This window comes from Camarhynchus parvulus, chromosome 1 (assembly GCF_901933205.1).
Source record: "Camarhynchus parvulus chromosome 1, STF_HiC, whole genome shotgun sequence".
Lineage (NCBI taxonomy): Eukaryota > Metazoa > Chordata > Aves > Passeriformes > Thraupidae > Camarhynchus > Camarhynchus parvulus.
The window spans coordinates 67,282,322-67,305,473 of NC_044571.1; the positions used below are offsets into that span (position 1 = coordinate 67,282,322).

Sequence of the window (23,152 nt, forward strand, 5' to 3'; positions counted from 1 at the left end):
TTCTCTTTGTTCCCTGGTACATCAGACTCTCCAGTTGCTTCTCAGCATGAGGAGCAAACTTATTTCTTAATTAAAGAAACAAACAAACAAATTGGCAAGAGCCTCAGACAGTGAGATGTTTTGGGTAAAAGGCTGTGCTCATTAGCATTTCTCCAGTAAAGAACAGCAAATTTCCAAACCACGCTGTCTGGTACAGGATCCTAACCCTATGAAACTGTATGGCTCTGGAGAGGAAGGAAGATAGCACCTCACCAAGAATAAACAACTTTTCTATCACATTTTCCTTTCTGGCTGTCCTGGATACATGACACATGATAGTGCAATGCTTTCCTTTTTTAGAAAGAAAGACTGCAATGACGGAACTGCTCTATGTAATTTAGTATATCATATGAATTTTCTGTAGTAGAGGAGGTCCTCTCTTGTCTTCTGGACAAGATTGTCTGAGTAGTTAGTAGAGCTACCACTGCCAGAAACTGCCCACATCTATTTACCACTTTAACAGTTTCCAGGTTAGCCTCTTTGCAGGTGTGCTGGAAAGATGAAGAATTCCTTTCTTTGCAATATCTTTCCTCCATCTCCCCTTCTTCTGGAGCAACCAGCCTGTTCTCTTCTGCTCACCTGTATAGCACTGCCCAAATGGGATAGAACTCCTGTAATTTCAGAAATACAAGGTGCAGAAGTTTGTTCCAGCCACCAGCAAAGAAGAGGGATGGAGGTCCTCTTAAGTCTTTCCTTTTCATCCAGAGCTCTCATGCAGTTCTTCTCTGGAGGATTTCAGAACCCACCACAACAGCCTTCAGGAGCACACTGTCGTCTGCTTGGAGGATATGTGAATGTAGCTGTGCAGTGAAATGCACTTCAAAGTACCTGCTGCACTCTGCTTTACTGGGCAGTGGCAGAAAGGACACTCCTGCATGTGGCTGAAAGTTGAATCCAGCCTCAGCTACTTGATTTGCCAGCATCAGATTATCTCATATGAGCTCTGAGTTGAACTAAACTGTCTCACACTTGATTTTGTTCTGGATCCATGTGAAATAACAGGGAATACCAACTCCTTTGCATCAGAACCAGTCTGTTTGCGGCTTTCTATTCCTTTTGCTTTCACTGAGCCACCTTGCGTTGCAAATCTGCTTCTTCTTAGAGACTTGAGAAAGCCAAAGTAAAATGGTATGAATGTGATTAGGACAGTCTAGCCTGGTCCCATAAAATTCAGATTGGCAACTGCACTCAAACTGTTTCCTTATGCATCTTACCTGCCAAGCACAAAAGGTAGCTGCAAAGACAGGTTCAGTAAGGGCTGGGATTTGATTTCTGACTGGGCCCAGTGAATCTAAAAGCAGTTCTTCTAAAGAGTCTGCTTTATTTTTTTTCCCTTTCTAGTTAGGTCTGCTTACATAAACTCTCCTTTGTCCTGTATTCAATCCTCATTAAAGCTCTGTTAGATTTTTATTTGTACTTTTCTCATACCAAAATATATAACAAAGTTTGGAGAACTAGGTTTGGGGCAGAAAGCTGTAATTTAGGATCTCTTCCAATTTCAGTCACTAGCTTGGGTTCCTCATTGCTTATGCCATCATGCTGACCCCTCATGAGCTGGCAGCTGTTGTGGTCCATGCATCACTCTTGAATTGATCTGAAAATTCCTGCCAGTTGCAGGAACTGACTGACAGATTGGCCTGTTATTAGGTCTTGAGCTGTGTTATAAGCAGTTGCCAGGTTTGTCTGTTTCTGCAGTGAGTTTTGGCTCCCATTTCCATCTCGGAGAAATTTTTAATGTTCTTTTTCAAAAGTTGGCATCGCTGATACCAGAACAGAGTACTTTTTGTAGCACTTGATTTGATTTCTGTACTTTAGGTTGTTTTCTTTCCTCTCAAATGACTGTACTTTACCTACTGATAAAATTCCTTTTCTACAGTCTTTGATTAATAAGTAACATGGACTGCGCTGGCTTGGGAGGAGAGGATTCAGAGCAAAGTGCTGCATTTTAATATTAAGTGAATTGAATCTATTTGCACAAAATTATGTGGAAAGAACACACTTCCAAGAAACCATGTTATTGAAACATGCGCTTCTGTTTCTATTAGTTTGATCTGCAGACTTACTAATTCTAATTTCATGTAGGCTTAAGGTGACCTGTTTCTCAATGTAGAGATACCCGTCCTGCATGCAACACCATTTTAATGCAAAGATCCATCCCTGGAGATGATGATTCTGTACCATGCTGTTACAGGTTTTCTCATCAGTGGTAAAAATATGACATTATTTAGTTGGCTTTAAAGAGAAACCATGTGTGAAGTAGAAGGTATAGAAATTACAGAGATGCTGCCAAGAAAAAAGAAATTAACTAAAACAAACAAAAAAGTAGGTCAGTTTTGGCCTAACTTTGTTCAAGTTGTTCCTTTTAAATATGAAGACTAGAGAGAATAGGCAGATGGGAGTACAGAAAAGGGAAATAAGCCAAAGTGATTAGCCTGGTGACCTTCCCTTATTTCTGGTGGATTTTGTATGTATGTGCACTGTGCCATTGTTTCTGATGAATAAAATTAACATATCCAATTTATATCCTAAAAGAAGCCTAAATTCAGTAATTTTCTCAGTACTGCAGTTCCAGTTTAAGGTACTAGTTTTAACTTCAGAAATTGTTGTTATTGTTGTTTGTTATTTTTCTATATTTTGCATATTTATATGCTCAGATTGAAGATACCTAAAAAAAGAGAATATTAGTTTTATAAAATAGCATTAGGGCTAATTAAGAAAAGAAAATAGCTCAGAACAATGGCATTCTCCTGGGGTTTTGTTCATATGCCATTTTTAAACAGTTGAACGTTGAGTCACTCAGTAACAGATTAGCTTATTCATCAGCTTTCTAAGAGCTAAATTTCAATGGATGTCTTGCCTTTCTTATATTCTTTCAAATGATTTACATAAAGGAAGGTTTTCACTATGTTGGTAAGGGTTTCCCAAGAACTTTCCAACTAATGCTTAGTTAAACAGATTGAGTGGAAATTTATACTGTAATTAGTTTGATGAGTGGATTGTGTTGCACAGACCATATTATCTAGAGTTTTCTACTAAGGAAATGAGAACCTAAGGCAAAGAAAATTAAGTTATTTCACTTGTGGCTGTTATTTATTATTTTAAAAATAATTGTAATTAATGATAACTTTTTAAGCACCTTGTAGTGTTCTATTTAACTCTTCTTTGAATGTTTGCTAGGCATTTTGGGAAGCCTGTTATTTGGATGAGATCCACAGTGGTTTTTTTCAGGGTGGCCAGAAACACAAATTTCAAAGGGCATCACTATAGCCTGGTGAGCAGGCTTACATGGAATATGCTGCTAACAATATGGGCCTCAACCTCCACCCAGAAGACTTGGCTCCTGTGTAGAAATAGGTTTATTCAAGCAATCTTATTTCAAAAATGCAGTGGCTTGAAAAATAATGAATATGGATATTTCTGACATCCAAAGAGGTGTTTGAGTACTTTTGTCTCTTTGCTAAACACTAGCACTCAAAACCTCCTATAAGAAATGTATGTCATAGTATAATTTCCTGTTTCACGAAAAATCTGTTTCCTATTCCCATTTTTAAAATTTGTGGCTTTGGATGTTGGTGTTTTGGGGTTACAAATTGATATACCTTTTATACACATGCATTTCTCAACATCTTCCATGTTATACTTTCCTCCTAGGAGCAACTGCTCTTTTCATGCTCTCTCCACAGTTTTTAACAACTCTGAGTGGTTCCTCTGTGAATCCTCAGAAAGTTTGTGATTCTTTTGGGAGATGGTCAATGCTTCTTCCATGATGTCCTTCATGATACTGCACACTAATTCACAGAAAGACATTGCCTTGTTATCCATATTATTCTCCTTTCTTCTCTGTGTGTATCCTAACATCTCATGAACTTTTATTTAGCTTGAGCAAGCCAGAGGGTGGAGTGTCACTGAGCTGTGATGGCGACAGACTGCTCCATTTATTTAGGAAATAAACAGACTCTCATGTTGCTGGAGCTCTCCCAGGTGCAAATGTTTCCATATTGTCCTGCACTTTACCCCCTGGTCAGTTACTACATCCCCAGGTCTCATTTCAGGCTGCTCATTTCAGACGCTCTAACCTGTTTCAGCTGCAGTGGTTTTAATGGTTGGGAAAGCTGCTGCCTTTTCAGTGGAAGAGGTGATGGAGGTGCTTGCAAGAACTGTTCCAACAGCAAATCCTGAGGAGATGCAGGGGGGAAGTAGGGGTAAAAGTGAGGAAGGCAGAACCTTGAGGATAGTATCGGAGTAGCAGGGACCAGAACCTGCAGGAGGAATGCCACAAGAGCAGAGAATTTGTGTCAGCATACCAAGGCCATTTACCAGCCTCTATCACATTATTTTGCATCAGAAGGCATCACCTCTTATTTAGCAACATCTTTTCTGTAAGTTCCTCTGTAATTCACTTCCTGAGCACTCAATAAATACGTTTTTAAGGGCTAGCTCTGCTACATGAATCCAATCCGAAGTTTCAGATTGTTGGAAATAGAAGTGTTTTGAAAAACTTACACAAATGTCTGCTGTCTCCTTGGAGGCGACTTTGATACCAACTTTATGTTTTTTACTGAGAGGTATTTACACTGAAGAAAGCAACTTGGCATGAACGACTTTTTCTATTAGCATCTACTTTCACAGTCTTTTCACACCTCTCATGATGCTGCTACATTTTTTTGTCTGGTTCAAATTTTCCATGTTTATTAGGTACCTTGTCTAAACCTTAGTGCTGACTCAGAGAAGTCAGGAAGTACCACTGCAGACCTTCATGGGACTATGCAGTGCGGCAAGACAAATGATGCACAGAGCTGCAGTTCTGTGGAAAATGCTGTTTCTACAAAATACACTGATTTTTTTGGACTTTTTACAAGTAAGGAGAGATGGTCATCCTTTTAAAAGGCAAAACCAGGCCCATTTAGAGAGTGCTTTATTCAGGAGATTATTCTGTGAGATGACCCATACCCCATACAGAATAACTGGCTCAGCTGTAAATGTTTGCATTGTAGACACCTGTTACTAGATGAAGTCAATCCCACATGTGCAATGTACTAACCACTCAAAGTTTTGTTACAGTGCCAAAATTTAACATCTTGATGACTTGGAATATAAAAGAACTTATTTTCAGTTAAATGTACAAATTAATCACTTATTTTCAATATAGGTTTGTGGGGTTTTTTCCATACCTTCCATTAGATTCTTCATTATTTATGACAGAAATGTTGCAATGGAAATTCTGATTTTCTCTTGACTCCTCATTTTCATTTATTTTATTCTGTTCTTGAACCAAGTCTCTTCTATGCAACTGCCTTAGCCACTGCTGAAGACAGTCGTGTTCCGTAACAGCCATCTTCCTGGGAATAAAAGAATTTGGGTTACAAGGAGATGTCCCTTTGCAGTAAAGGTTTTCAGGTGGCCTGCACTTTGTGTTCCTAGCCTCCTTTATGTTTGTTTAATTAGCCACTAAAAGCCAATATTACTTACTACACTTCATATCTCTTCTCCAAAACAAAAAAGGCAAAATCTTATTATCTGAAATTATTGGGTTTGGGTTTTTAACCAAAATGAAACATAATTAATAAAATTAAGCAGTAAGTAGCCTTAATAACCTGCTTTGCTAATTCCAATTAATAATGTCTTCCAATGTATTACTGCATCAGTGTTGTGTTTATTCAATATTTCAAACTTCTCCAGCAAAGCTAATTTATTCTGAAGTGCCAAACCAGTAAGATTTACTAATTGTTTCCCCTGCAAAACTGTTAAGGTAGACATACTTTTTTTACAAACATGTCAGCATCTCAAAATAAATTGAGAAGACTCTCAGGGGTGACATATTTAGCTGCATAATGTCAGCTATTAGATAAAGGCAGTGACAAGGATATTGCAGTTAAATACCTACTCTCTAATTACATTCTCTGGGAAAATTAGAAGCATATGAAAACACAAAAGTTATTACAGTAATGTACAAATTTAATGCTCTTGGTTACTAATATTAAATAAACTTTCTGACAAAGCAAGATCCTAAGACTCGACCTTTCTCTTTGACTCCTAGAAAAACTTCAAGGCAAACAACAGGTCTTCTCAGAAAAATAATTTCACTCTTTTTAAGTATACTGTTGCCTTCAAAATGTATAAATTAGAGTTGTAAACTATATCCATTGCTTAGACACTATGTGATATGCTCAATGTGCCTTGTTTTATAAGTTAACATAGAGCTTGCCTTATAGTATCTTCAGAATAATAATATTAAAAAGCTAAAAATTGCAAATATAACTTTAAAGAAACCCTGTTCTGCTAATGTCTTAGGAGAACAGTTGGTGTTAAATAATCCCTGCTACCAAATGTATAAATCTTTCAAAATATCACATGAATGTTACATAAATAGCTCATCTTTATTATTCTACTAACAGTAACTATATGATGCTATTATTAAACTATATTATTAAACTATTACACTCTTGTTTCACTCTTATACCAAAAGAACTAAAATCTGTAATGTGGTGCACGAAAACCTTACAGGTAGGTGTCTGAGAAGTGTAGCTGATTTCTGTTATATTATTATAAAATAAAAGCTATAGAAAAATCAACAGAAATTACTAGTGGCACTGTTTAACATATCCTGACTTGTAGAGTCTTTCTGTATTGACCTTTTCCTTTATGTTTCCTAGTTTTCCCTTTTAACACCAGAAGAACAAGGTCTGTAATTGTAATTAGATCAATCTGACAATGAGTCACTCTCTGGCAGCTAAAGAGGAATCGGGAGAAAAATAATCTAATCTTAAACATGAGTGGTATTTGCTGGAGGGAAGGGAGGAAGGGAGGGTGTATGTAATTTTTTTTTAAAGGGAATGTAAAACTTGCCAGGAATTTCTTAATTTTTTTCTTAATTTTTTTTCCTAATCTTGTGCTTCATGATCTAGAGTAGCTGCTGAGTATATTGAAAAATCAGAGCAGTATTGAAATCACCTGTAAATACATATTTCCTTGTGTATGCAAAAAGGCATGTTTCAGTTTTTAATTACACTGTTAGGGGCAGAACTAGTAGCAGAAAGATAGTCATGTCTATTTTTGTATCCATTATCCACTGGCACTGGTTCAGAAATTGTAAACATCTCTAGTAGGCACCTGAGCATCCTGCTCATAGAATGGTTTATATTGGAAGGGACCTTAAAGATCATGTATTTCCAATCCCTCTGCCATAGGCAGACATGCCACCCAGTAGATCAGGTTACTCAGAACCCCATCCAACCTGGCCTTGAACACTTCAAGGAATGGGATATCCACAACTTCTCTGGACAACCTGTGCCAGTGCCTCACTACCCTCTGAGTAAAGAATTTCCTCCTAACACCTAATCTAAATCTTTCCTTTCTTAGTTTAAGCCCACTGCCTGCTCCCATCAGTATGAAAAATGTCTCTACCTTTCTTTTTTATAGGCCACTTTAAGTTCTGCCAGGCTGCCATGAGGTCTTCCTGGAGCCTTCTCTTCTCCAGGCTGAACAGCCCCAGTTCTCTCAACATGTGTTTATAGGAGAGGGGTCTCCATCCCTCTGATCATCTTCATGGCCCTTCTATGGACATGCTCTAACAGGTCCATCCATGTCTTTCCTGTGCTGCAGACCCCACAGCAAGACACAGCACTTCAAGTGGGGTTTCATGAGAGCAGAGTAGAGGGACAGAATCATCTCCCCCACCCTGCTGTCGCACTGCTTTGGAAGAAGCCCAGGTTGTGGTTTGCCTTCCGTGCTGTGAGCACACACTGCTGGCTCATGCCCCAAGTCCTTTTCCACAGGGCTGCTCTCAATGAGTTCCTCTCCCAGTCTGTGCTCATATCTGGGATGGCCCCTTTTCACCTGGATTTGCTGGACCTCATGAGGTTCTTGTGGACCCATTTCTCAGGTTTTTCCATGTCCCTCTGGATGGCATCCTGTCCTTCTGTTGTGTCAACTGCACTGCTCAGCTTTGTGTCCTCTGAAAACTCACTGAGGGTGCACTCCGTCCCACTCTCGATGACAGTGATGAAGATATTGAAGAGCAGATGTCCCAAGACAGAGCCCTGAGAGACAGCACTTGTCAGTGGCCTCCTCCTGGACATAGAGCCACTGACCACAATTCTCTGGCTGTGTCCTTCCAGCCAATTCCTAATTGACCAAATAGTCCAGTCTTCAAATCCGCATCTCTCCAGGGATGAGGGTGTCGTATGGGACTGTGTTAAAGGCTATACAAATGTCTAGGCAGATGACATCTGTCAGTCTGCCCTTTTCAACAGTTGCAGTCACTCCAACATAGAAGATTGGTCAGGCAGGATTTGCCCTTACAAAGCTGTGGTGGCTGTCTTGTGGTCCTGAACCTCTTTTAGATATTATAGTGGGAGAGACTTCACTCCCCCGGCTCCCACCTGGAGGTTCAGGGAATTGAGAGACATTCAGGGATTTGAGATCCTGTAGTGGTGAAAACCGCAGTTCCTGAGAAGCCTAAGTACAGCCACAATCTTGGCATAGCAATCTACAGCTGGCTGTTGCGAAATGCTGAGCTCTGGGGGTTTCTGAGTTCCTTGTCCTCTCTGAAGCTCAAATGCCTGACTAGACATTTTATTTTCCATCCTCTCAAGATCCAAGATTGGATTGCACTTCTGAGGATAAGCGCACAACTGAGCAATGAGTGTTCCCCTCGCAGAATGTCCCATTTGGTGTGGCATCTAGAATGAAAGTCTAAGCTAGGCTGTGAGGTCTTCAATCCAAGGACGATCCTTTGATCCTATACATATGCATGGGCCTTTTCCTAGTTTTTCATATATTGTGTGTTCCCATTAAAAAGTGACCTTATTTCTGGTTGAATCCTGAATGGTAGGAGCTTTGTAATATAAGCAATAAAATAACATGACACTACATAAATGGTAAATTGCTGCATTCTCTATGTTCCTGTCTTGAATTTTTACTTAAATCTCATATGGATAAAGCTCTCAGTATGTGCTCCAAAACACTGTGACTAGCAAAAAGCTGACAGTTTTTTTCAGTAAATACTGAAAATTCACAACACAGGATCAAAAACTCTAAAACTCTGGAGAGAAGAGAGGTGGGTACATTCTGATACCAAATGTGGAAAAGCCCTTGCGCAGAAGGTAATTGGAGTGTCTCTTTCTTTCCTTCAGAACTCTTTAAAATAAAAGTCACCATAGAAATGTCATTGTCTGATTATTTACTAAAATAAAAAGGTTCATGCTGGAATGCATTTTAGTCAAGAGAGAGCTTAGGCTTGCCCAAGATTAGATATGAATTATATTAGACTTGACATAGAATGAAGGTGAACATTGCAATACATCATAGAAAAAATGCAGCAAGAAATCAGACTTTTATCTATAAAAAGCCTCAAGAATGTTTAGCATGAAAACTGGAGGAAGTCCAGGTAGTGCATCAGGGTGCTACATACACCCAGCATTTGCTGCCTGTTTGGGTTTGTGTAGCTATGAATTCAGACTAAAGGGATGCAAAGATTCTGAAATAGAAAGAAGTCAGTGAAATGATACTTCCTTAATCTCACAGTCAATTAATATGTAAGGCCTCTTCTCCTTTCTTAAGTCATCTGCCTAGAGTTACATATTCTCATTCTTTAATCATGTAGATGATAAGGAGGCTTGACGCTGGCTGTTTTATTTGGTGAGCTAAAATATGCTGTCCTAAAGTACGTTGTTGAGTCTGTTTTGATACTGTCCTGTTTGGCATGGTATAAACATTATGTTCCAGTTGACTTTTTTCTTTTTTTCATCAGCTGTAAAATATTAGTAGGTATTTCTAGTGATAAATGGGTTTTAAAGAGTGCCTAAGATACTGGAGGGCCTTGAATGTGAAGGCGCAAGTGGCCATGAAGGCCCAGATATTGCTGCAAGGGATGAAACATTTGAAGTTACATAACAAGCGGATAGAAATTCCAGATATTCTATAATTAACTCTGGCAGTTCATAGTAAGGTTCTATGTATATGATAGTCTCCTTCAAGCTCTCGTGAGTTTTGTAGGTCCTAGATTAAATCAAGACCTAGCCCCTAGTCCTGAGGTACAGCTAATCCTGGGAGAAAGCCCTCATAAGCTGTCAAGAGGCCAGCAAATTTTGAAAACTCATTTGCATGAATTTACATGCATGAATTTACATGCTTCTCTGGCTAAAGATTACTTATAGTTATGTTAAAGTCCTCTCTTACTCCTAGTGCAGTAGGAACAGGCCCTCAGATAGATGTCACTATGAATTGTAGCACAGGCAGCAGAATGACTGTGATGTGGCATCTCTCCTTTACTCTCATGTCATTACCCTGTGAAGTACAAAATGATTGCTCCAGCTTCTGGAGGAAGGATTGTGTAGGAAATCTGCCCCATAACAGAGCAAACTGAGCTTCTCAGTAACTGAGAGCTATTGTTCTTTGCAGGGACAGCATGGAGGTCCCAAGGAATGGGGAACTGGTTTATCTTACAGCCATGAGACTTTGGGACAGCCACCTTCACTTCCCTCAATAATTAATAAAATCATTACTAATCAAATGTACATTTCCATGCTGAAACAGAATTCAAGATGTATAGGTAGAGAGACATCTCAGCATCCAGTTTTCCAGCAGCTGCTATCACCAAGGTTGTTGCAGATGTGCATTCTGACAATACTTCAGAAGCCCAGCCAGAGAGCATAGGAAGCTGAAAATCCTTTATTGCATTAATTAGTAGGTTTTGCCCACTGAGAAGCCCTTTTCAAATGTCTCCATTCTAATTTTTTCTCTTGGAACATTAGAATATAGCAATTAGGAGATAACTTTTTTAAACTGAATAGCAATAACTGCTTTCTGAGCTCAGATGTTGCATCATGAGTTGGCATTATTTTTAGTTGCTGTGACTGAGTAAATAAAACTGGACAGAAGATAGATGTGAATCAGTAAATGCACCCTTTACTGTGGGGTTTTTCAAATTTCTCATTTGTTGACACAATAATTTTCACTTTAAAAGTTTATTCTTGTTGGACCTGACTTGTAGGTCTGATATAAATCTTGTAGGTCTGATATAAATCAGACCTACTTTGATTTAAGATCAGCTGAAGCAATGATGTTTTTTGTAAAATCAGTGCTTTTTGAAAGATGAATAGTGCCTTAAATCTAACTGTAAAAACAAATTTTAAGCAGTGGTCATTAATGTGAATTACACAAACAGAAAACAGAGAATGATGATATTTGTCTCACAGTGATTAAGGACAAAAAGGTAAAGGTATGCAAGGTGATAGAAAAATCTCCATTCATTCCATCAGCCTTTAGCTGTAGTCCATGATGTGCATGTGAGTGGTATAAAAATTGTTCAATGAACATGTCATAAATGTTAAGCAATGCTATGAAAATTGTGTTTTTATTTCAATTGTCTAAAACTTGCCTAATATCACATTTTATGATTCTATAATTTCAAGTTCAGTTTATTCCATTTAGGAATCATACTGAGCTATGGAGAATAGCAACACCGTGAAGAGGTTGTGGAGTTTTCCACTAAAGGATCCTTGAATATTTCTAGGAAGGTCATGGTGCTTAGCTACCAAAAAAAAAGGAACAGAAATTACTGTTTGTCTGCATTGCAGAGAAGCATAAAACAAGTTCTTCATATAGGAGCACAAGGTATAGAGATAATTCTGTGAATATATTTGTTTTGGCTGTCCATGACAGCTGAGAAGTAATACATGCCAATTTTATAACCCCTCTGTGGTGGTGCAGTTATTTTAATCCATTTCAAGAATTTAAGTGTTTCTTTTTTTTTTTTTTTTTTCCTTTTTTGTTTTATAGCAAAATAGCTTAACCAGTACTACATATATTGAAATGAGTTTGAATCTGCTTTAGGTTATGCAGGAATGGGGGAGGATGGGGGGCAAGGGGGGGAAATTTGAGCTAGTCCCTAACAAATTTCTGCTCTCTCCTGCTGTCGGAGAAGGATGCATGCAGATGACTAAGTACCTCATCATGACTTTTGCCAATTGTTTTAAACATGATACAACAGAGAAAAGTCAAGGTCAGTGCTTCTGTACAGACATTTTGTGATGTCTGTAAGACAGTAAATTATAAATTATAAAATATGGTTGTGGCCGTGGAAACCCTAACATCTCTGACTCACAATTAGACTTGTGTTATGTTATTAGGAGTGATATAGCTGCAGGAGTGAGAGACCAAACTGCTTAAGGATAAGCAGTAATCCAAGGGTCACTGTAGCAGTGGAGATGTTCATGACTAGCTGAAGAACATTTGTTTCTTTGTTCCGTCAGTGCTGCACTGACTTGCTGGAGGTCACAGATTAAGCCAGCAGCCCCTTCAGTGTGTGAGCACACAAATTCATGCTCTCTCACAAACTCAGCAATTTTTGCAGGGAAAAGATTAGAAGGGTGAGTGAATCAGAGGCACACACACACATATACGTATATCTAAATTGTGTGTGTCTATATATGTGTGCATATGCTTACCTGGGGAGGGGAAGAGGGGGTGGTTAGGGTGCATGATGTGTATGTTGTAGAGAAGACTTCTAGATCCAGTTTCTGCAGAGTGTGTTAAGTCAAATGCAGTCCACCACCACTGTTAGTGTATTTAGAAAAATGAATTTAAACATAGTATTAACATTGAGCATGCTTTGTCTAAATAATTCCAAACCATACATGTCTGTTTGTCTTTTGGTGCACTGCAGCCCTCTTGTTCTTAGTTCACATGTGCGTAAGGAGTTCTCAACTCCTGATGCAGCATAATTTCACCCAGCTTTCTCACCATGTGCATAATCTTGGCAGGTAAGGCAAAAAGTCAGGCAAGCAGCTGGGAACACAGGGCTTCGAAGTTGTTTAGGTGTTTACATGGCAGTTACCCGAATTGCACCTGGGCATTTGCTGGCAGTGTACCCCATTGCAAAGGGAAATGTATGCTTTTCTATGAAAATATTAGCTTTGCAACCAGAACACAAATTGCCCTTTATTTATATGGGTTGAAGTCTTCATTTTGAAAATAAACAACAGAAGTCAATACACATCACAAGCATTGGTTTTCCTATGGGCTACACCAGAATTTGCAGTGGAGTTGTCATTCCTGACACATCTTGTGTGCATTTGCTGTGGAGGTTGTAAGGTAGGTGACATCCTCTTACCTGTTGCTGGCACAGTGGAAGCCACTCTGTTCTTTCTTAGAAAGGGAGAACTATGAAACCTCCCAAAGGGAAACCAGGTCATTTGCCTGGGAAAAGGTTTTTTTTAAATCTGGCATAACAGTTGTGATAAACAGAGACAAAGCCACAGAGGCAGACAAAAAAAATGATCACAGATAGAAAAGGATTTACAGCAGGTTTCCAGTAATGAAATGTTCTATAAAGACTAAAAACTATAAATTAAAAATGCAAAACAATCAGAATGTCTGCTTCTCCTAAGGGCATCAACCCTTGCTGGGATGCCAGAAGGGGCAGAGATGCTACCTAACATTTTCCACAGATGCTCTCATGAAGATGTCCACAGCTCTTCTGCTGTGCACAACTTCTGTATTTTCAGTAACTCTTTGGAATAAAACATTTTTTTTCCTCACTTATCCTTGCTTTACCTTTTACTAAAAAATGACCACTAAACAAACCTGTGTTGGTTTTCCTCAAGAAGCCTAAAATGTTGACCAAGATTTTAACTGATGGCTAATACGTCAGTATAATGGGAAAAGTGCATTTTTGTTTAAGACTATATTACAATGATGAGTTTTATTGACTGTGAAGGAGAGTACCCAATATCCATTCAGAGCCTAGCCATCATGAAACATTTCTGTGGATATTCAGTAGTGAAAACAAGCAAACTGCTGCTAACGGCAGTCTGAAGTTCATTCCCAGCTAAGTACTGCTCCGGGCCAAGCTAAAATAACACCACAGCTGTAGCCAGAGCTCACAGGGCTTGGTTTTCGTGTTCTGCTATGGATTACTGCTAACTGCTGTTTGCTTTAGCAGTCACTCATTTCCCAGAGCAGCACAGCAGTCCCCAGCTTTCATGCCTCTCTTTGTTGCTGTGTGACCTCTTGTACCTTTCCCACTTCATTCTATCTTTAAAATAGATATAGCACTTCTTCCTACTCAAGAGGGTAAAAATGATAGCAATGTGTGACTCGCTGTATTGTTCCAGGATTGTAAAAAGCAGGGCCTCTCACTTTTGTTCATCTCCATTTGGCAGTCATTGCTCTTCTTATTTGTCTTTCTTCCTCCCACCTCTGCCCCATCACATTTCCACCTGACCCCCACGCATATGTTGTGACAACTGCATTATCTCCAGTTTTTATTCATGTCATTGTTTATACAGAAGCATGGCTGGTTATCTCAGCAGAGAGCTGAGCACTAATTGTTATTTGCACAGTTCTGAGCATGTTGATGTTAGTCCTGCTGCAGAGTCAAGAGTTCAGAATGGCTAAGTGCTTCTGGGACTTGGTAGAAGTAAAAGCATTATGAAGAGGACATTTTTCTATTTTATCAGGATGAAATTTGCTGAGATGTGGCAGAACTGTATCCTGTAAGGAAGTGATCCTTAAGGGTGGGTGTTGGGAATTGGGCATGATGAATTGAATATTTAGGACACCATGCAAACCAAAAGAGCCTACATATTCCACAAGCTGTTTCCTTAGCTAAATTCTTGATGTTGCCCGTACCTGCTTTGCAAGAACATAGTACCCAACTGTCAGGTTAGATTTTAATTAGATTTTAAAATATTGGGCACTATTAAAGCATATCTAAAAGCACAAAAGTGGGAAGTGCTATTGAGAGTTTGTGTAAGTGAAAGAGAATGGGGGTGTATCACCACTTTACACCAGATGGAACCAGACCTGTTTGGCTGCCCTGGTCACCTTGAAGGGCACAGGGGCATCTGTTTCTGCAGTGAAACATCTGTGTTCTGTCTCTCAGGTACATCCAGCTGGCCACAAAGGGCAAAATAATGACAACAGAGAAGCTGTGCTCACAGCTGGCTTTGGTAAGAGCATGGACTTTGATGAGCACAGCATAAAATACCTAAAAATTTAAGAAAATTATCATGGATATATTACAGCAAAGTAGCATTCTGGAGTTGTAAATATCTACATCTCTAAAATAATATTTAAAAATAATAATTTTACCTGTTCAGAGTTATTTTCTAAATTACTTCCAGTGACCTCTAAAATCAATAATAAAAGGTATAATAAAATAATATACCTCTAAAAGGTATAATAAAATCCTTGAAGGTGAAGAAAGTATCTGAACTTGTGATACCTTGGTGCCCTTTTTTCATGGTTTCAAGTACCAATACTGATTAAACGTCCTTCTGTTCTGTGAAATGCTTTGCCAGTTTGTAAAATTTTCTTATATGATTCAAGACCAGGCTTTGCACATTTCTTATGTAGTGTAATACAATGAGTTAAATATTAAACACATTTTCAACCCAAAAATTATTTTTTCCTTCAAAGCTATCAAAATGAAACCTTTTGACAATTTGCTTTTGTATTTGATAATTCACATTCTCTGTTGAAAAGTCATGTCAATTTAATTTTTAAATGGAAAAAGAGATGGGAAAAGTCCTCAATAGTTGCAAGCTCCAAATTACCACTTCTACTGATTCCCATATTATTGCTCTTATCCTTCTGTGGGATTTGTGGATCAGTTGCAAACTACTACCCTAATGTAGTAGTTTTTACCCTAATGCAAATGGTGGTATCTGAGCATACCTGCATATGTGGTGCAGCATAGTCAGCAACAAAGATGCTCTTGTCAACACGGAGGCTTTTTGCTAGCCATTAAATAATAGGAAAATTTTCGTGTTCAGACTTTCACTAGTTGTACTGGGGCAAAATTTAGGAGATCAGATAGTTCAGTCTTCGAGACTATGGAATAGCAAACACAGTCATTTTATTCCATAGGGGAAATCATAGGAGAAGCAAAGGTAATATAGAGTGAATGACAGCAAAAACCCCAAGATTACAAAGTATTAAACAAACTGCTTGCATTAGAGCAACATGTGAGACAGAGGAAATGGAGCTATAATGGAGCTCTTGTGATGAAAGCAACAAATTAAACAGCAGAAACTTTTTGGTGATAAAATTAATGTTGTGCTTCTTTTCATTCCCATTTGTCAAGATGAGTGCTAGTGCAAGACAAATAGGCATGGCCAGCTGAGCCACAGGGATGAATGGTATCATCCAATCTGATGGCAAAAGGAGCAACTGCAATGGTTTAATACAGCAAAAAATACCATGGAGGCACACCCTAGCACTCACCCGAAGTGGGTGCTCCTCACGTGTTGGAACTGAAACCTCCTCAATAAAAATTTGGTTATAACCCCCCAGGCTGTAACTGCTTGACATTTGGAAATCGTATTAGCATCTGCTAGAGGTGAAATCTCCCTGGTCTGTTAATATAATAAATTCTTTTAGATAAGTATGATAGATTACACTTACTGAAATTGCTTTACTGTTAGTCTCGTAGCTCATTTTCTCCTAATCTCACTTAGAACATTGTTGAAATGGTTTTCATTTTTATATACTTTATTATTGCCCTGCTCCACATATTGTAAACATTTTTTTAAATTCTGTTCAAAAGCTTTCACTTTAAAATCGTTTCCAGGCAGTTTTCTGTTTGATTGAAGCTTTCAAAAAAGCAGCCATAAGAAATGTCTAAACTTCTATCAATAGTACATAGGCAAAATAGATACATATTTGTACCAAAGAGAAAAAAGCAATTTAATGACTCTTTCTTTCTATGACAGTTTTATGAACCAGCACTGATCTTGGTGCAAAATTAAATAAATATTTAGAGTAAAGTAAAATGCATTTTAAAAACTGTGAGTGAGGGTAATTTTGCCAACTAAAATACTAAACAAGGGAAAATAATTTTCAAGTTTTCATTGTGTCCTTTAACAGCTGTGCACAATTATTAAATATCCTTTTATATCTCTAGGCAATATTTACAGTTTTAACTTTTTAGAATACAGCTCAGAGTATAAGTTTAGAGTTTTTAAAAGACCTGTCTGTGTCCTCTGAATTCTTACAGATGCTAGAAGTCCCCCTGTAGGTACTGAAAGGCTGCAGTGAGGTCTCCCCAGAGCCTTCTCTTCTCCAACTCTCTCAGCCTGTCTTCATAGGAGAGTTGTTTCAGCCTTCTGATCATCTTTGTGGCCCTCCTCTGGGTCCATTTCAATAGGACCACGTTTTTTCTGTGCTGGGGTCCCCAGAGCTGGATGCAGCGCACCCAGTGGGGTCTCATGAGAGTGCAGTAGAGGGGCAGAATCACCTCCCTTGACCTGCTGGTCACTCTTCTTGTGAGCAAGCAAGAAGACTTTCTTGACTGCAGAATGGGGAGCTGTTTAAACTTCTTTCTTTGACCCCGTCATGAATAGTTTGCAGCGCAGTAGATCAGGTTCAATGGAAGAAATCGAGAATTTCACCTTCCCCTGCTTTCTAACCTGGTGAGGAGGCCAACATGTTGTGATGCAACAGGTATGAGGCAGATTCACATCCAGCCAAGACTTGTCTTCCATGCCACAAGGGGAAATTCTCTAATAGAATTCAGGCTGTATATAATATATGCTCTCTAATAAACACCTCTGCAGTGGTTGTATTTTAAAGGAAAATTATGAGCTCTGTTGTCAGCCTTTGAAGATACATCTTAAGCACTAAAATCCAGCAGCAGTTTCATCCCTGTACCAAACATGGGTGCCAAGTCTCTGAGAGAAATAAAATTTCTGATGCAGCAGTCTCAACAGTATTTTCTGTGGAACAGCTTCAGTATTGCCATTATTCTCAGCTGACTAACATGCTCTAGGGAAATTGCTAGTGTCATCCAGACTGAAGATCTCATTGCAGGGGCCAGGTAACTTCAAGTTAAGGCTAACATTGCTGAGTGTCATAATATTACTTCCCTTTTGGGGCTGTAGAATTTTATTTTGAAGTAATAACTAGGATTTTCTTTCCTTCTGTAAACATCTTTCTGAAAGGATCTAATAAACCTGCTACACAGATGATTGAGCTTTGCATGTGGATTGCTGTTTTCCTCCTTTAAAACTGCCTATATGTCACTCTAATTAAAGCCTGGCAGGTCATTAAATTGCTAGAATGAAGAACCAGCATGATTTTTTTAATCCTTATTTGGAGGACCTTTTTCAGTTTAGAGTGCTTTCCTTCAGTATCAGTGAACCAGTAGGAAGTCATACAGATTTATCCTTTTTCCTCTGCAAGGAGTGTCGTGTTTCAGAGTGCTGCTGCCGCTTGCTCACCACAAAACACAAGCTTACAGAACTCAAAGCCTTTTTTATTAACAGCAGATGTAAAGTAGTCCTGTCCAAATGCCAGGGTTTATTTGATAGCAGTGATATTTCTGATACCATATCTATGTTGAATAAATTCTCTGGCTTTTTTATTAAATGTCTAGGAGAGATATTTGCATGCTGAACAGATACACTAATTACCTTTTTTTATTTTTTTTGGAGGGTGTGATTTCCTGAGAATGAATGATGACAGTTTGACAGGTACTCAGAAATATCAGTGGAAGATATGGGCATGTTTGAAATGGGAACATAAAGGAGCTAATAACTAATAGAGGTTGATGGGGAAGAGGGAAGCAAAAGACATGGATGCAAAATGGTCTTTTTTTCTTTGAAATGGTGTATGATATTACAGGATTGGCTGGCATTACAGAATCCCTGTGCTCTTGCAAATTAAAATGGTTTTGAAGTTGTTCAAGTCAACCATTTCATAATAATGTTTCTGGGATGATATTAAGTCATTTAATCTAGTTTGATGAGTTCCATGCCCTGATCACTTATAGCCATGAAAGATTATGTATATATCAGAGAAACAGTTTTCCAATGTGTATGTTTATTTTCCTTGTTGACTTTATAATGCTGGTGTTTTGCTTCTATCTTCACTTCCACTTCATCCAAGGAGTTCATTTGAGTAATTTGTTTCCACACAGAATGCCTTTCAAGAAAATCACAGGATCATTGAATTGTGTAGGTTGTAGAAGACCCCAAAGATCACCAAGTCCAACCATTAACTTAACACTGTCAAGTCCACCATTTAGCCATGTCTCTCAGTGCCACATCTGCATCTACACTTCTTTTAAATACCTCCAGGGATGGTGACTCCACCCTTCCCTGAACAAACAGCCTGTCTCAATGTTTTTCTTAAAATCCAATCCAAACTTCCCCAAACTTGAGGCCATGTCAGGTTCTTTATAAATGCAACACGTCCACTTTCCTCCCACCAATAGATCGACAGCCTTTCTTTAGGTAGCTGAACCTACACTGAGTACAGAGTTGCCTTATTCATGTCACTGGTTCATCCTGCTCTGGTCATGGAGCACAGGGTGACACTGTCCAGGCAAGCTTTTGGAGACCTTTGCTCACAGAGGTGAACGTGGGATGGCCCTGCTGAAACGCAGGACTGCTGAGGGGGAGGAATGGACTCAGCATCTAAACATTTCTCGTTTCTGTGAGCTGGTTTACATGCTTCAGCAAATAAGACATGGCTATATCAGCAGAGCGTGTTTATCTTCAGCTTCTGTTTGACACTTCCACTTGCAAAATTGTTACAGCTGGAGTTGTACGCAAATGATTTCTTTATTATTCATAGCAGCAGGTGCTGCAGCAGTCTTTTGGCTAGAGTTGTACTCTCTTGGTCTGTGGTTTCTATATATTTGATTAGCTGGTGCCATGCTGTTCAGATGGGTTGCTAGTCCTCCAATAAATGTATTTTGTTACACAATCAGTTATACAGTGCGTTATCATTTCCATAAATCACTTTTAGTTGGCAGCTTTCTGTTGCCGCTTGAGATTGTTCCAGCAATAATTTGCATCCATTTTTGTATGGCATCCTAAAAAGATCTTGGAAGTTAACATAGCCTGGATATGATTTTAATAGCTGGTGTCCTTCTGGCAGCTCTAGAACACACAAACCAGTTATCCAGGAAGGATTGACATATTTATTTTCTATTCACATATCATTTATGTATTCTTCAAGAAGTGCTTATCCAAAGATTCAGTATAGCAATTTAGGCACCAACCAGGCTTATGCCAGAGTTGTGATTCTAAAAATCAGGTGCCTGTCCCCAGGCAGGGTGATAAACAACACTGCAGCTCACTGAAGACTGGAGAGACAATATGATATACCTCATTCAGAAAGGCATCCCAAAAGGCCTGTCCCTTGCCAATTGACACAGCCCATGCCTGAATTTCCTATTTCTCTGTGGAAATGAGATACTTTGCCACTAAAGAAACATGATTTGGACTCAGCCACTCATTCTCTTCCCATCAGAAGTGACCACTCCACTTGATCCCTGCTGGCTAAAGATAGGTCAACTTCAGCTGCTGCTCAGGCAGACTGTGCAAGGGAGCAGGAGACTCTTTTAGAATTAAATTGCCTTGCAGAAGGCAAAAAAAAAAAAAAAAAGTACCCTAGCTGTGCTTCCCTGTTATTAAGAGGGATGCCTAATCAATTTGGTTCCATGCTCAGAGGAGGAATTTTCCAATATCTCGGTAAAATTCTTCATTAAATAAAAGGTAAATAAAAAGCATGTTTTTATAGACAGATTCCTATCAAGGCTGCAGAAGCAATATTGACTGAAGAGATAATGGAGCACTTGGTGCATCTGATGGAAAGGTGCAGATGGTTGTCCATGTGGGGACAAGCAGAAAACAGGAAGAGGGTGTGTCACTGCAAGGCACAGGAATGTCTGTCTTTTCTGCTGCCTGCGTATTGGGCACTTCACACTGGTACCTGGAGGAATCAGTTCACCCTTCTGTTTAATTAAAAAAAAAATTAGGTGCAGTATCACCCATTATGCTAGTTTCATTTACAGCCTGCATTGCTGAGAGTTGGTGATCTATGAAAGGAAATGCATTTAATCACTGTCAACAACCTCCTCATTTGGGCACTGAAAGCTATTAAAGAGAAGAGTAATGGACCAAGAGGTGCGTCCAAGTGTGGTGTTAATGGCACCTCTTTCATTTAGCATGGCAAACCCAAAGCAGCAACATGAAAAATACGAAGAAAACAACACAGCGGGTCAGTTTGCCATGAGCCTCAAGCAGAGCAACCCTCTCTTGGTCACAGATGAGCAAGAAACAGATATCTACCTTTCCAAATCACAGTGTCCTGTTTCTTGCCCATCAGTAGAGCTGCCTACACAACTTTTCAGCAGCCTGTCTGCTCCCTGAGCCCCACCTGCATTTCAAGATCCTTTCAGGCATGTTCCAGTGTGTTGCACCTTACGTATCCTTGCAGCACATACTCTGCTTGTAGAGTATGCTCCTAGACTCACTCACTGCAGGACAGGTGAACCTGACCTGAGAATGGATGCCAGGTTGTCATTAGCAAGCAAAACTAGCTATTCTGCATGATTTTTATTGATAAGCTCTGGTTTTTATGCTTTGTGTAAGGTAGTGACAATTAATAATTACATTGATTGTCATCTTGAAATGTGGAACTTATTTGAGTGAAAAAATTACCATTATTAAAGAAAAATCACTTTCTTACAGATGCTGTTTCAGAAGCTGTGCAAGGAAAAAGCAGGTAAGGCTGCATTACTTCTTGGAAGTTTCTTGGTGCCTTGTGTAACCATGTGTGCAATGATGGGGGACCCAGGGAGTCTCTGCTATGAAATGAGTGTTCAGTGCATTTGTGTCAATCGCTTCCATGCTGCTGTTCATAACCTATTGGTGTAGGATTAAGGTGGTTCTTAGGAAAGCTGATAATTCATCACCTTTTGACTTACACCTTGCAAGGTAAGTTCTGAAATAATGGGGATAAACCCAAATATTTGTTACTGGTGTCAGAGTGGGACTGAAGGTCTTGCCATGGCACTGGTGGGTGTGTGTGTGTGGGTGGTGGGTGTGTGTGTGGGTGTGAGAGAGAGAGATGAGCTGAGATGAGGAACACCTCAGAGCTTTTTCTGTCTCAGTGGTCACTCAGCAGCTGAATCTGATGAAGAGGCTCATTACAGAGGCATATTTTTCAAAAAATCCAACAGGCCCCTGGGATCCACATGTCCTAAGTGGCAGAGTCACAATGCCTGATTTCTCCCTTAGCAGGAGCCCACTGTCTGGTTGAAGCATTTTTCAATATTAACAGCATTAGTGAGTTTGACCATTATGGAGGAATTATTTGGGGCCAGCAAGGCACCAAGACCAGAGCAGTAAACAGAGCTAAAGACTCAGATACCCTGAACTGCACATACATTATCATGCTAGGAGCTAAGGAAAGGTTTGGATAGACAGATATGTACACACACACAGATCCTGGTTCAGCAAGATACTTAACACGCAATTAAACCCGCATTTGACAAAACCAATTAATTCCAACAGGCATAAGAAACTGCTTGGTTGATTTGCTTAATTGAGAGTAAAAGTCCTTATTAAATTGTAATGAAGCACAATTAAGAAATACAGAGATAAGGAACTACTTCCCAGAATGTGGGTTACTGGGGTTTAATAACAGCCTCACAGTTTTGCAAAAAGAAATGTTCTCAAAGTCTAGATGAATCCACCTTCCCACAAAAGTCTTTGCCAGCTAGGAGTATGTCATAAACCAAATGACCTCTGGAATCACCCATTTCTGACTGCATTTTCTGTTTTGTTAGTCAGGATGTATGCAGAGTGTGCCAATTAAAAGTAAAGCAATTGGACATGGCTGCTGTAATTACCCCTCTGTCCCTAGATGACTTAGCATCTTTTTTTTTTTTGGCCTGAAGGACTAGTTTAAGCCAGTTTGCTCACTCAGTAATTTCTTCTTGCATCTGTCTCTGATCTAAACTGCATCCACAGTTCATTCCAGAGGCCAACCTTGAATCAGTTGAAATCAGATGAACGTGGCTTTTTGGAGTCAATTTCACTGGTTCAGTGGCTCTGCTGGCAAACATAGTGGCTTAGCAAAATGACAGAAATCCTGGCCTAGAAAACTCAGGTCTCTGTAGGCAATTCCACCCTCATGTACTTTAATTCAGGTTAACAAAACATGAAGGCTGCTGAGCGTACTGTAAATGTACGTATTTTCATTGAAGCCCTATACACATTAACTTTTCTTGCCTTATGATTTCAATGTGGATTTATTCTGCGATGGTATTTGCCAATGAAACACATGCCTGGGTTTTTCCAAAGCTAAACAAATT

The 23,152-nt window shown here is 39.2% G+C and overlaps 1 protein-coding gene across 1 annotated transcript in view; it reads left to right on the top strand.

Annotated features, from left to right (window-relative positions):
• The window catches only part of STARD13 (StAR related lipid transfer domain containing 13), a 286,631-nt gene that overhangs the window by 100,078 nt on the left and 163,401 nt on the right, over positions 1 to 23,152 (top strand). The window contains exon 5 of the mRNA XM_030964151.1: positions 21,525 to 21,558. Coding sequence (XP_030820011.1) covers positions 21,525 to 21,558 — 34 coding nt within the window. The remainder of the gene's footprint in view (positions 1 to 21,524; positions 21,559 to 23,152) is intronic.